A 14,275-nucleotide genomic window follows, 5' to 3' on the forward strand; every position below is an offset into this window, starting at 1 on the left:
AATATTAGTGTGCTGTGGTACAGTTTGCGATACACTGACATAGAAGATGAGCTATAATAAGGATGCCTACTTCCACAGGTGAATCATTATTTTACTCACGAAAATGCCGCCTTTGATTATAGCCCACCGTATATTTAGTTAAAATTTATTTAGAATTTTTTTTAATACCATTTACATCATTAAAAAAATACAAAAAATAAAAAAAAAACAAACCAGATCATAAAATCTACGTCGTTAAACAATTTATTCTCTTCAAATGATGATTAAACAGATTTGTTTCTTATAATGCCAGCTAAGGAATCACAAAAATACAGTAACTGAGTTTTTTTAAATTGAAACTGGTCACAGATTGTACATTTTTTTTAACCTATTTTTAATTCGGCAGGAAGAGGGGAAACAGTACAGTTAAACTATTAAATAGAAGTCCAGAAGCAGTCAATTAAGCTGCAAATTAGAAATACTAGCTCATCGCATGTTAATGGAACTCTCAAAGGAACATTTCTAAACCAAGTAATTGAAATAGCAAAGGCAATACAATATTAAGGTATTAATTTAGAGCAGCCTCTCAAACGCTCATTATACTTGTTGATTTCACTGAAGAAATAAATGCCTCCTGGGTTTGAATTCTCTTTTTGTATCACAAGGCAGCAGTACTATCAGCTTGCCTGTTTACCGACCTTAATGCTTCCCTCTTTGGGACTTGTCTTAAGTCTTCCCGTCTTGTCTTAATCCCCCCCTTCCTCCTGCAGCCTTTCTCCAGGACTCCCCCTTCATCTTTCTCTATCCTGTGGACCTTCTCTGTTTCTTCATATTTTGGGGGGATGCACACAGATAAAATTAATGAAATACATTTTTAAAAAATAGGTTTAACTTTTCCTTTTTTTTTCCTGCGATTCAGAGTTTTCTACTGTTTTAGTTAGTTTCACACATCCATTTTAATAGCAATTTTTAAAATACACTACAGTATTTTAATTTGCACTACTTTAATATGCATTAAATCATAGGTTACTGCACAACAAAATCACTTTAGCATGCACTAAATATTTTAAGGCAGCGATTCCCCAAACCTGGTCCTGGAGGCACCCCAATCAGTCAGGTTTTCAGGATATCCACCCACGGCAACAAGAGGGCATCCGTTGAAAATCAGGGGTGGGAAATTTCATGGCGACACCAGAAAATATTTCTTCACCGAAAGGGTGGTTGACCGCTGGAATAATCTTCCACAACAGGTAATTGAGGCCAGCAGCGTGCCAGATTTTAAGAAAAGATGGGATTGGCATGTGGGATCTCTTCATGGAGATAGTTAGGGGGTGGGCCATTAGTGTGGGCAGACTAGATGGGCCGTGGCCCTTTTCTGCTGTCATTTTCTGTTTCTATGAGAGAGATTTGCAAGCACTGCCTCCACTGTATGCAAATCTTTCTCAAGGATACTCATGGTGGATATCCTGAAAACCTGACTGGCTGGAGTGCCTTCAGGACCAGGTTTGGGCCTTGTCAATAACGTGGCAGAGTAAAATCCCCAATGGACAAGGCCAAGCAGCCTGTCTAGAGTGCTGCCAGCCCGATGCTGCTTTGGATGAAGGTAAGGCTCGCTTGCTGTCAGTGGGGAGGGAAGGACGGATGGTCAGCAGGGGTTCGGCTGTGCGGTGCGGTGCTCAAGGGTTTTGCTGCACAAGGGATGGGAGAGAGGGAAGGATAGAAGCTGGGCAAACTTCTGCTCCACAGAGGAAGGGAGGAAAGATGCTGCACATGTGGGGGAGAGAAAGGAAAGTGGAAGAATTGGGGTGAAGGAGAGGATGGGAGAGATGGTCATGTGCATATCCTGGAAATAAGACCTAGTGCCTTTTTTGGGCCTCAAATGAATATAAGACACTGTCTTATTTTCGGGGAAACACGGTAGCACTTGCTGGTTCTAAATTCCACACTGGTTCTTGAGACTTGTTCACGAGTTGGTTTTTTTAAAAAAAAAAAATACAGTGGCAATTTCATGATCAGGTGGGAGTGTTGGGTTTTCAAGATTTCTAATTATGCATGCATCTGTGTATAGTAGTTCATGGCAGCTATGATCAAAAGTCCACTGCATATATGCTGCCAAACAGCTCATTGATATACAAGAGTTCAAAAAAAGTAGAGAAAGAAAGAGACCTCAGAAAAAGAATAATGCTCCTTATTTTCAGTACATCAAGTGCTGCAATGGAGCTAGCACAGTCATTGGTCTCTCAAAAAACTCCATAAAAACAACCAACTCACTCTTTCCAATATCTTCAGCAGACAGGTACTTATCTTCATACGTAGTTGCCGAGGACGGTCAATCATGGTAAAAAGCAAAAACTGTTGCTGATCTTCACTCCGTAAATCAATTCAGGCAAAACAAATATTGGGCTAGACCCGACAGAGGCCCTGTTTCACAACAATACTATATCAAGGGCTCTGGTCACTATATCTGCCCGTGTCTTCCAAAGACAGCAACTGTAGCACATGAAACAAGAATAGTCCTTTCAAAGACTCACTGGAAGTTATACAAGCAAATCAATCTCATGTATAGTCAAAATGTGGTTTGCAAGTGTTTTGCAAGACGAGCAAAACACTCCAGCAAATTTTGCCTCGGTAAATGAGCTCGTACGCGTGTGCCACGCGTGTGCCACTTCGAGTGCTTATGTTGTGTGTGCCTGGGCCGCGCTCAGCGTCATTGTGCGTGTCTATACATAATACGTGCATGTATGCGATCGTATGTTGGGATGGCGCTCAGAAAGTATAGCATTTCTCACTTCAAACGAGCACAGTTTATGAGAATGAAAGCCCAGGAACGGAACAAAAAGAGCCAATTTGCTGGAGAGGAGGGAGCCAAAGATGAGACCGGGACCTTTAAGCTGCGACTTGACATGTCTGCTATTCACAACCTGTCTCTTTAGCATCCTGCCCCTTTCCTTTTTTCCCTCTTGCTATTTCTCAGCCTGCCTCTCCTTTCCTTCCTCGAGCTTTCTGCCCTCGTGCTCCCCTAACTTTGTTTGTGGCAGTCGCGCTGCAGCGAAAGTGCTTCAAACCGATGTGGGGACCTTTCAAACCGATGTGCCGTGTCCTGCCTCTTCTGCGTCTACTTACTACAAGTTTTTGGGATGTGGAATGAATCGTCCGAGTTTCCATTATTTTCTATGGGGAAATTTGCTTTGATACACGAGCGCTTTGGATTACGAACATGCTTCTGGAACGAATTATGCTCACAAACCAAAAGGTATCACTGTATATTCATTGTGGAAATCTTGAAAACCTGACTATGTTGTGGCCCTCATAAACCATGTTTGCCCACCCCTGACTGCATTCAAAAACCACACACGGTGTGTGTGTGTGGGGGGGGGGGGGGGGGAGAGGGAGGAACGCACATCACATGTCCTCCTTGTTTTTAAAACAATATTTCTTTCCTGTATTCACTCACCAGCTGTTCATTCACTTCACATGTACTAATATTGAAAGTGATTTGTGGAAGTGTTTTTCTTGTTTCTATAGTTCTGAAAGTTCTTTCAACCAGAATCACAATGGGAATGTAAAAGAGTCTTACGTAAAACAATTGTAGGGGCATAATCATAAAACTAAAACATCTCAAATCCGCCTAAGTCAGCACTTGGACGTCCTAACCGCCAGGATGTTCAAGTGCCGATAATCGAAACCTGTTTCCTGGATGCCTAGCAAAACGTTTCTCTTGCTATGTGACTGACTGATAGGGAAGGTGGGCTCTCACTTTTCAGCAAGAGGGCATATGATCGGTGCCATTTTACAATATTAGCAGTTGCACATGTTCATTGGCACATCTAGATGTGCCCACTTACACTAGCCATTGACCTGGCACCAAAGCTCATATTCTATAATGACTTATGCACACAAGTGCCATTTTAGAGTTGGCTCTAAGCATACCCCATTGTGGTGCCTACTTCTCACACCAAATTATAGAACGACTAATCTGGCCCTAGTTCTCTTAGGCTTCTGCGGCTGTTGTCAATTGTTGCGGTTATCTGGGTCTTGCCATGTCTGAGTAAATGGAACCAACATTTCATTCGTCGTGCTATAGCAGCTACATTTCCTTGCCCGGCTTAAAGATTTTTAATCGCAGACCGTGGTGGTAAAAGCTCTGATGCTCATAGAATTCCTAGCATGCGAACAACAACAACAACAAAACCCCCCAAAGGGGCTTCACAAAAGGGCGTGTGTAAAAATTTGTCAACCCCCCCTTTCTTTAACTTTGATTGAAATTTAATATTTTATTTCTTGGCCCATGTGGACTAATTCATATATATAGTTGTTACTGGTACTCTAGTAACCATGGTTTTAGAATGGCCTGCAAGATACCCGATCCTGGGCTACCCTTTCACTTTTATGCAAGAAAGAATCCTCTATGTTTATGTCATAAATTTATGAAGTACGTTACCATTATAGACTCCACTACCCATCTAAGAGAGCATTCCACCCCCCCCAAAGTAGTAGCGCCCCACCCCCCCTAAAGTAAGAACACCCCCAACACCTCCCCAAAATAAGAGCACTCCCATGCATACCTGACCTCTTGTGTGGAGGGAAGCAATGCCCCTCACCCCTCCACAAAGGAGCACCCCACCCCAAAAACTAGGAGTGCCTCCCGATGCACTCCAAAATATGGAGTATCCCCCGCATCCTCTAACCCCCACCCAATGGAGGAGCATCCCCCCAGCCTTCATGCCTCTTGAAAAGTTTGTCGGTGCGAGCAGCATCTTCCACCGCTTGCTTATGCCGGCCTTGTTTCCCCTCTGACATCATATCCTGGTCCTGTGACAAGGAAGTGACATCAGAAGGGCGCCAAGGACAGTCGAGCAGAGGGTGGAAGATGGCCGACAAACTTTTCTAGAGGTATGCAGGGGGACAGAGAGGAGGAAAAGCATCGTTGGGGGGGGGAAGGGAGGGGGGAGAAGCTTAGGCACGATTCATCACAGTTCATTGGGGCTGTCATGGAGAGGTTGATTCATCGTGTCTGTTGAAACATCACGCGATGAAATGGCTGCAATGAATCATCCCATTCCGCTGGGGGATGGGTTTGGCTGTGGGGCCCAATGTCCCACTGTACATCACCAAGGATGTCACTGCTTGCACCACCCTAAAATCATTTTTTTTTGTCATGTTGAACTGCTTCTGAATGTCAAATAGGCACATCACGTCTCTTCACAGACGTCGGCTCCTCAGTCCAATGATTTTGATCAGGGTTCTCTAATGAGTCTGTTGGACTCCTGCAAGAAGTATTTTTGTTGAATTTGATGACTTGGCTTGCTACGCCACTGCCCAGCTTTAAGATAATGGATTTTGGTTTACATTTTTAATCTCTTTATGAAAGCATGTTCTGAAACACTGCCTGAAAGAAAACAAATCTCCCCTGACCCAAAAACAGGGGTGAGGGGAAGAGACAGCTCAAACCAAAACCCTCTCCTAAATTTTTTTGTGATAAATGGGAAGCCCTCAGTCACACAGCTCGCAGTGGGGACTAACCCCTAATGCGCCAGCTGTCACAGGCATACACCCACAAGGGTGTTATCTGTGAAACATCCCCGGGCTAACCCGTATATATAATCAAACATATAACTAGTGCACAACCCAGTGTGCTAATAGTGCAAAATGTGATAAACAGCCAACATAAAATGCAAAAATGGTTGGAGCTTGTCTCTGCCTCTCATCCGAGGGTACAGAAGCGATCAAAATCAGCCAAAAGGCGCAGGCGTGAGGTGCAAACAAACAGTCTAGGAGGTACTTAGCTTCTCCGTAGTCAAAAACACAAGGCAGCGCAAAAGGCTTGTCCAAGCTTGTCCAACGGGACTCCGTTTCGTGGGTACGAAACCCCCTTCCTCAGGAACCAGCTGCTGTAACAAGTAGCTCTCCCTATATTTTGGTTTGGTTTTTTTTTTATATTCCTGAAACACTGCCTGACATTGGGATGTTTTGTGTTTAATATCCTGTCTTCTTTGTGTCCCTGTTGGGTGCATGGCAAATAGTATAGCAACTGTAAATGTGAAAGAATAGATATTTACGAATGCAGTCTAGGAGTAGTGGATGGAAAATATCTGGTCTTGGTGAACTCTCACGTCGAACGTGAACTCTCAAGGCCCAGCATAGGAAGCAGATCTTCAGGCACCGGCACCACGCACAGGACATGCTGGTACCGGTGCCGCTGCGGAGGCTACAGAAAAGTAAGAAGAGGGTTCGGGTGGGTTGGGGGGACCTCAGGTCGCGGCGGGGGGGGGTGCCCAATGGCGGCAGGGGGGTTGCGGATCGCGGGGGGGAGGGTGCCGGTTCGCGGGGGGGGGGGGGGGAGCAGCGCTGCTGGCCTTGGGGGGGGGGTGTGGAGGGTGGGAACCTATCAAAGCGAGTTTCCATTATTTCCTATGGGGAAACTCGCTTTGATAAACGAGCATTTTGGATTACGAGCATGCTCCTGGAATGGATTATGCTCGTAATCCAAGGTACCACTGTACATAGACTTACAAAGTTACTTATTGTACTATATTTTACTATCAAACTTTGTATGTGTACATGCTTTGAAAATTGAGCACTATAATATTTTATTTAAAAAAAATTAATTTACACCACATAAGACCTATGCGGTGTACATAAAAATATACATAAAAGTCTGACAATACATACTAATTCATCAAGAGAGCCTAATTCTACATGTTATTACAAAGGCATCAACAATCAAGTAACTTCTCAATCGCTAAATCATCACAGAGCCTCACTTCTTATCTTCCAACACCTCTTCACTCTTCAGATATACTGCATCACATAAAATCATATACAAACAGTTGTGTCTTCAACAATTTCTTAAAACCTAATCCAGCTACACATAAGCGCAAAGATCCTGGCAGAGCATTCCAAAGTTGCACACATCTACAGACAACATGGTGTCAACAATCCTAGAGTGAGGCCCAGATTCTCAAAACATTGTCTAAAATAGGCCTTCCCCTCCCTGGTGCATCTTGGGATGCACCGGGGAGGGACCCGAGACTCTGATTAGCCCAAGTTGTTTATGGCCCTTCCCATGGGAGGGGCTTTATACAACTTGGGCGAATCAGAACCTCAGGCTCCTCCCCGGATGCACCGGGAAAGGTCCTAAGGCTCCGATTGGCTCGGATGCCCCATAGGAGGGGCCTTAGGCGTTTGGGCCAATCAGAGCCTTAGGACCCTTCCTGATGCATCTGGGGAGGGGCCCGAGTACTATTATTTTGCCATTACTTGCTTGTTGCTCTACACAAGTACCACAAATATATAAAGAGTTTATTCTATTACTTTGACCAAATTGTATTTTATGTCGCTAATGTGCTACTCTCCTAATTTTTATTCCGCAGGAGTTTCTTATTGATGTTATTCTTCTCCACCATGTTTTTTTGTTGAATTCTAAAGAAATTCTTCAGACTTTTTCACTAGTCTAAATGGTTGTGCCTCGGAAAACTGGGACTGTTCACCCTCAAAAAGAGAAGACTGCGTGGGGATCTAATAGAGACTTTTAAAATATTAAAGGGATTTGATCAAATTGACCAGGAAGCAGCATTACTGATATTTTCAGATGTGACGCGGACAAGAGGTCATAGCCTAAAACTGAATGGCAGCAGGTTCAGGACAAATGTCAGGAAGTTCTGTTTCACACAAAGAGTGGTAGGCGCTTGGAATACTCTCCTGGAGGAGGTGGCGGCAGAAAATACTGTGCTGGGTTTCAAACGCATGTTGGATGCAAGTTTCAAGTTTAATACAAATTTGATTAATTGCTTTATCTAAATTCAAAGCGATGTACATAAAAATAAAATTACAATATAAATACAGTATCATAGTAGATAACACAAACAAGGTTAATGACAAATTTGACAGAACCTGAAACAAAAGGGAAGTATAGGGAAAAAGTTACATTTTAAGTTAAAGAAACATACGTATAGGGAAGGCACACCTTCTTGCAGATCATATTGAGGGATATGGGAAAACCGAGTCTCCAAAAAGGAGCACGTAAATGGGCCTCCGCGTGTGCGGATCGCCGGACTAGATGGACCTTGGTCTGATCCGGTGAAGGCGTTTCTTATGTTCTTATGTTATAATCTGATCAATGTAAACTTTATCCTATAAAGATGGCATCGGTTATTATTTTCTATCCCATGGGTACTAAATTGCCAATATAGTACTAGTTTGAAGATCTCTGAATGTGTGTTAGCAAGTCTTAGCTTGTGCGGGTATAATTCCAAGGCATTTTCCTCCTACTTAAATTGTCTGTTTGAGCTTTCTGTCATATGTGAAGATGTTTCTTATAGTGGGGAGAGGGGAGTGGGGTTCTGGATTTTGTTGGTCATATTTTTAATTGTCCTATTGACTTGTACGAATTAATTGTTTCCTGGATCCACGTGTTGTCTAGTTCTACAGTATGCTGTAAGCCCATATCATGCCTCAGATTTCTCTTCACTTTCCTTGTTGTCTTTTTCATTGTATAATTTGTTAGTCTTCCTAAAAGTAGTGCTTCCAGCTTCTATACAGTTATAACTACTTTACCCCCTCCTTTACTAATGCAAAGAGTGGGTTTTAGCGCCAGCAACTGCTCAGACGCTTATTAAAACCTGCGCTATGTGTTAGTATAGGAGAGGGTTACTTGTCAGAAATCTTGACTTGAAAAGCCTAGCTACAATAGCAAAAGAAAAGAAGGCAACACCACCAGCTTACCTTCATTGTCCTCCTCTTCCAGTAAATGGCCATTTGAGTTGTACCACTGGAAATGTGGACCTGGACTGCCTTTGACACTGCAGTCCAACAAGGCACTGCTCCCTTCCTTCACAATAACATGGTCCACTCTGGACATGATCACAGGTACGGAATCCAATACCCCTTCAGTCCAATTTAAAGTGCTGTTATTTACTTCCTCTGCAGATGCCAAAGCCGACGACACGATGAATAGATTTACAGCTGGCAGAAAGATTGAACAAAGCAAGCTGGTTGCTGTAGTCATCTTTCTTCTCCCAGTAATTCAACTGGAGCAGAGGTGGTCTTGATTCTGGTTTGTAGCTCTCTTACGCGGAGCAAGTCACAGAGTGTTTTCTCTGCTCCATGAGGATTTTGTATGGAGAAAAGAAATCCTAAAATGAAAAGGAAAGAAAAAGATAAAAAATTTTGTGGTACGTGTCACAAAATACATCTTACATTCTCATAACTTCTATTACATGAAATCAAATAAACCAATTTTCTTTTCACATCTTCATTTTTAAGCTCCCTTTCTAAGGGCTAGCTGCTACCAATTCTTGCTGTTTACATGACCTGCATCCAGTGATCACCGCATGGTATGGTTTAATATTAACCCCAATGACCCAAATGTAGTGAAAATCTACCAACAACCAATAATAACTCTTTCATAAGAACATAAGCAATGCCTCTACTGGGTCAGACCTGAGGTCCATCGTGCCCAGAAGTCTGCTCACGCGCCGGCCCAACAGGTCCAGGACCTGTGCAGTAATCCTCTATCTATACCTCTCTATCCCCTTTTCCAGCAGGAAATTGTCCAATCGTTTCTTGAACCCCAGTACCGTACTCTGCCCTATTACGCTCTCTGGAAGCACATTCTAGGTGTCCACCACACGTTGGGTAAAGAAATTCCTAGCATTCGTTTTGAATCTGTCCCCTTTCAACTTTTCTGAATGCCCTCTTATTCTTTTATTATTTGAAAGTTTGAAGAATCTGTCCCTCTCTACTCTCTCTATGCCCTTCATGATCTTATAAGTCTCTATCATATCCCCTCTAAGTCTCCTCTTCTCCAGGGAAAAGAGACCCAGTTTCTCCAATCTCTCAGCGTATGTATGAAAGGTTTTCCATCCCCTTTATCAGACGCGTCGCTCTCCTCTGAACCCTCTCGAGTAACGCCATGTCCTTCTTAAGGTATGGCGACCAATATTGGACACAGTACTCCAGATGCGGACGCACCATTGCCCGATACAATGGCAGGATAACTTCTTTCGTTCTGGTTGTAATACCCTTCTTTTTTTTTGTTTGAAATAATTTTTATTGAACAGAAAAGCACTGAACAGCCAAAGAAAACAGTACAATACAGACATGGCAAGGAAATAGCGAACTAGCATAGCAGTCAGGGGAGCTCCCCCCCGAAGGAAGGAGAGACAAACCCCACAGTCTGCAGAAGAGGGAAACACAGAATGCAATCAAGCTGGGCAGTACAGTACAATTCAACATTTTGCAATAAACAAATGCAACAAAGAACAAAAAAAAAGTTAAGCCCCCAACATCCAGCCAACTCACCCGTCTCAGCATCCATACCCCATTCATGCCAACCCACACACATACTCACCAGCATCCATCCAAGCCCCCCCCCCCAGTCCAGTGGAAGTAATTAGGGGCAGGGCACACACAGTCACAGAGAGCCAACCTCCAAGATGGTAGCATCCCAAAGAGATCGATACAGGCCCCGAGACGCCAACATCAGTGCCGGGCACGTGCGAAGCTCCCAGCGAGCCACTTCAAGCAAGGAGCGCTTCCATCAGGCGCAGTAATCCATCCAAAGACGGAGCACACCGCGCTTGGCCACCAGCAGTGCAGTATACAAAAAATGCCAGTGTTCCAAACTCAGGCCCTGATCTAGCACCTCTCCCTCGCACCTCAGCAGAAGAAGTAAATAGGACCATTGGAAGGGCAGTTGCACAACCCGAGCCAAAAAATCCAACACCCCATTCCAGTAAGTCCCCAGCTGCGGGCATTCCAGTAGCATGTGCACAAGGGTACCACGCATACGCTGACATTTAACACAGATATCGGATTCCCAGAGGCCCACCCTCCTGCCCCGCACCCTGGTGAAATAAGTGCGGTGTAGTATTTTAAATTGTATTTCCTGTAGCGAGACATTCCGGGATCCTCTGGGGATGCTAGAGAAACAGGCCACCAACAGCTCAACCCCGACCGGCTCCCCCAACTCTTCAGTCCATTGAGAAGCTAAGCCAAGGAGTCGAGGGTCCGGTCGTTCTGCCCGGGCCATCCTATACCAAGTAGAGAGAGAATTCGAAGAGGCAGGGAGAGAAAGAAAGATGTGGTCAACCTTCAGGAAACGATATCCAGCTGGGGCACTCCTCCGAGACGCATCATAAAAGTGACGCAGCTGCAAATAAGCAAAGAAAGGCATATCAGGGAGAGACCAGTGACGGCGGAGGTCAGGAAGGGGGGGGAAGTCCCATCCGCAGATGCCGGTAAGCTAACGTGCCCCAAACAGAAACAAGTGCCAAAGCTGGCCTCCAGGCCACGCGCTCCACCAACACCCGGCGGGAATGGGGGGTTACCCCGAACAAATTGAAAGGCCCAGTAGTCTCGCGTTCCCCCTCCTATCCGACGTCGCCACCAGAGCAGCGCGCGCCGCAGCGGATCCAGCCAAAGAGAATTACAGCCCACCCACCATCCGGAAGCGCTAAGCCGCCCCTCTCCCTACTCTGCGTGAGTCTCCAGAACCCTATGCGGGCCCTCCGGTTCCGCCAGATAAAAGAACCAATAAAGGACCTATAGGCTTTCTCCTCAGCCTCCCTCAGCCATAAAGGTATCATCTGCAATGGATAAAGAATCTTGGGCAACAGAACCATTTTAACGAGGGCGATGCGACCGAAGAGAGACAGAGGGAGGTCCCCCCATTGATGACAAGTATCCCGAAGCAGAGCAAGGCGATTCACAATGTTGCTCCGATAAACCGCGGCCCAGTCAGCGCTGAGGAAAATCCCAAGGTATTTAAGCTCCCCCACAGCCCATCGAAAAGGGAAATTAGGCAAGGCACGGGATGCACAAGGCAAAGTGACAGGGAGCGCCTCAGACTTACTGAAATTAATACACAGTCCTGAGAAGGACCCAAAGGAGTCAATAAAGGAAGTTATACAAGGAATGGAAACCCGGGCATTGCCAATGAAAAGCAGCATATCATCCGCAAACATGGTGATCTTACAGAGCTCTGCACCCACCCGGATACCCTCCACCCCCGGGGCGTCTCGGATCTTAGCCGCCAGCGGTTCAAGCGAAAATATAAATAACAGCGGCAACAAGGGACATCCCTGCCGGGTCCCTCTCCGCAAAGGAAAGGAAGTCGTGCGCTGACGATTAATAAGCAGCTGAGCGGTAGGAGCCGTATATAAACGGACCACCCAATCATGAAACGGGCCGGTGATACCAAAGCGCCGCAAGACCCAGAAAAGGTAAGGCCAGACAACCTTATCAAAGGCCTTTTCGGCGTCCAAACTAGCCAGCAAATCGTCCCCAGGGCGGCCCCTGCCCTCCCTCAGAGCCACCAGCGCCTTGAGAATGTTGGCCGAAGAAAAACGTCCAGGCACAAAGCCCACCTGGTTAGGATGTACCAGCAAAGGGACAACCTGTGCCAGTCGCTTAGCCAGAATAGCCGTAAGAAGTTTCATGTCTTGGTTAAGCAAGGATATGGGTCTATAAGAGCCTACCAGGGTGGGATCCTTGCCCGGTTTAGGAAGCACCACGATGTGAGCATGATTCTGCTCCGGGAGAATTCTATCCGAAGTCTGCATATCACCAAAAATAGCACATAAAGCAGGGCCCACATGATGTTGTAAGATCTTATAGAACTCGGGTCCCATGCCATCCGGTCCCGCAGCCTTAGCGAGTTTCAAACGGCCTATCGCCGTAGAAATCTCCTGACAAGTGATAGGGGGTTGAGTAATTCGCTGTGCCCCTCAGAAACGTACGGAAGAGTCAAGTCCCGAAAGAAAAGATCACGAGCCTCAGTATCGTACGCATCCGCGCTATACAAGTCACTATAAAAACGCACAAATTGGGACTGGATAGCCGCCTCTGTTTGGTGCAACACATTAGAGGAGTCCCGAATATGAGAGATGCGCGCCGCACGGCGAAATGGCCGAACCAGGTTGGGCAAAAGCTTCCCCGCCCGATTACCCCATCTGTAAAGTTGAAACTTGTACACATCAATATGGGTTAATGCCCGTGCATAGAGAATGGTATCAATCTGTTTACGCAAACGAAGATACGACTGTCGAGCTTCCTCAGAGCTATGCCGCAGATGATATCCAGAAAGACCTGGGGGCTGTTGCCAGCTCAAAATGTAATGATTCGAACTGGAAATGAAAATCCACAATAATAAACCTTAGGAACTTCTGAAAGTCCTATCTAATAGGGTTATCTATAGAAATATGCCTTAGACAGGTCTAGGGATATTAAAAAAATTATCCCTGTGGCAAAGATAACTATGCATTGCATTTATATACTGAAGTCAGGAATTCTGAGGAAGATGCTGAGTTAGTTGCCTGTGAAGTTCACAATGAGCCAAAATGTACTCTCCATTTTGGGAACTACAAAGAAGATGGAATAATTTCTTTACCTTCTTTTGCCCTTAGAAGCCTTAACTGTAAAATTGATGATTTTAGGGCTCCTTTTATTAAGCCGCGCTAGCGGGGTTAATGCGCGTGACTTTTCATCACGCGTTAACCCCCGCGCTGGTCTAAAAACTACCGCCTGCTCAAGAGGAGATGGTAGCGGCTAGCGCACGGGATTATGCGCGTTAAAACCGCTAGTGCGCCTTTGTAAAAGGAGCCCTTAGTATTGGGTCATGCTTTACTATGGGGGTTTACAATATGTTTAATGTATTGGATACCATTGTGTACAGCCAGATTTTTTTATTTGAGAAAACACATGATAAATATTAATGAATGATATGTACAGCAGGGCCCATTGCATAAAATCAAGATAAAAATTAGTAGTGTGATAATGGTTAGTAAATAATCCCGTTGATGTTTTTATTGCAATGATGGCTTGCAATGGTTTCATTCCTTAAAAAAAAAAAAAGGGGGGGGTGTTATATGGGTTTTTGATATCTTACGACTTGCTTAAATGGATCATGCTTATGACTTGCTTAAATGGATCATGATTGGTAAAGATTTCTTCAGGGCACTATGCAATCCACACTGAACAGGGTTTTAAGCAGGAAACTAAAGAATGTAAAACCTAAATTAAACTAAATTATATATGTATTATGTATGAACTAGTATTTAAGCCCGTTACATTAACGGGTGCTAGAATAGATGTGTGTGTCTTTATTTCTTTTTCTCTCTCTCCTCTTGACCGCTTTCTGTCTCTCTCTTTCCTCGGCTGTCAACCATCACCCCTTGCCTGTTCCACCTGTCCAGCAGTAGGCCTTCTCCCTTCCTTTTACCTACCCCTGTCCAGCAGCACTCCTTACCTGCTCCCCCTGTCCCTCATCCCTGCTCCCCCTGTCCAGCTTCTTCCC

At 45.0% G+C, this 14,275-nt stretch overlaps 1 protein-coding gene across 7 annotated transcripts in view; it reads right to left on the minus strand.

Moving 5' to 3' along the window:
* MFAP3L (microfibril associated protein 3 like) overlaps positions 1-14,275 on the minus strand; it is a 79,373-nt gene that overhangs the window by 38,134 nt on the left and 26,964 nt on the right. For all 7 annotated transcript variants that reach the window (XM_033942435.1, XM_033942397.1, XM_033942378.1 and 4 more), the window contains one exon: positions 8,704-9,113. In XM_033942435.1, coding sequence (XP_033798326.1) covers positions 8,704-8,986 — 283 coding nt within the window. In that variant the 5' untranslated portion in view covers positions 8,987-9,113. The remainder of the gene's footprint in view (positions 1-8,703; positions 9,114-14,275) is intronic.

Source organism: Geotrypetes seraphini, chromosome 1 (genome assembly GCF_902459505.1).
Source record: "Geotrypetes seraphini chromosome 1, aGeoSer1.1, whole genome shotgun sequence".
Taxonomy (NCBI): Eukaryota; Metazoa; Chordata; class Amphibia; order Gymnophiona; family Dermophiidae; genus Geotrypetes; species Geotrypetes seraphini.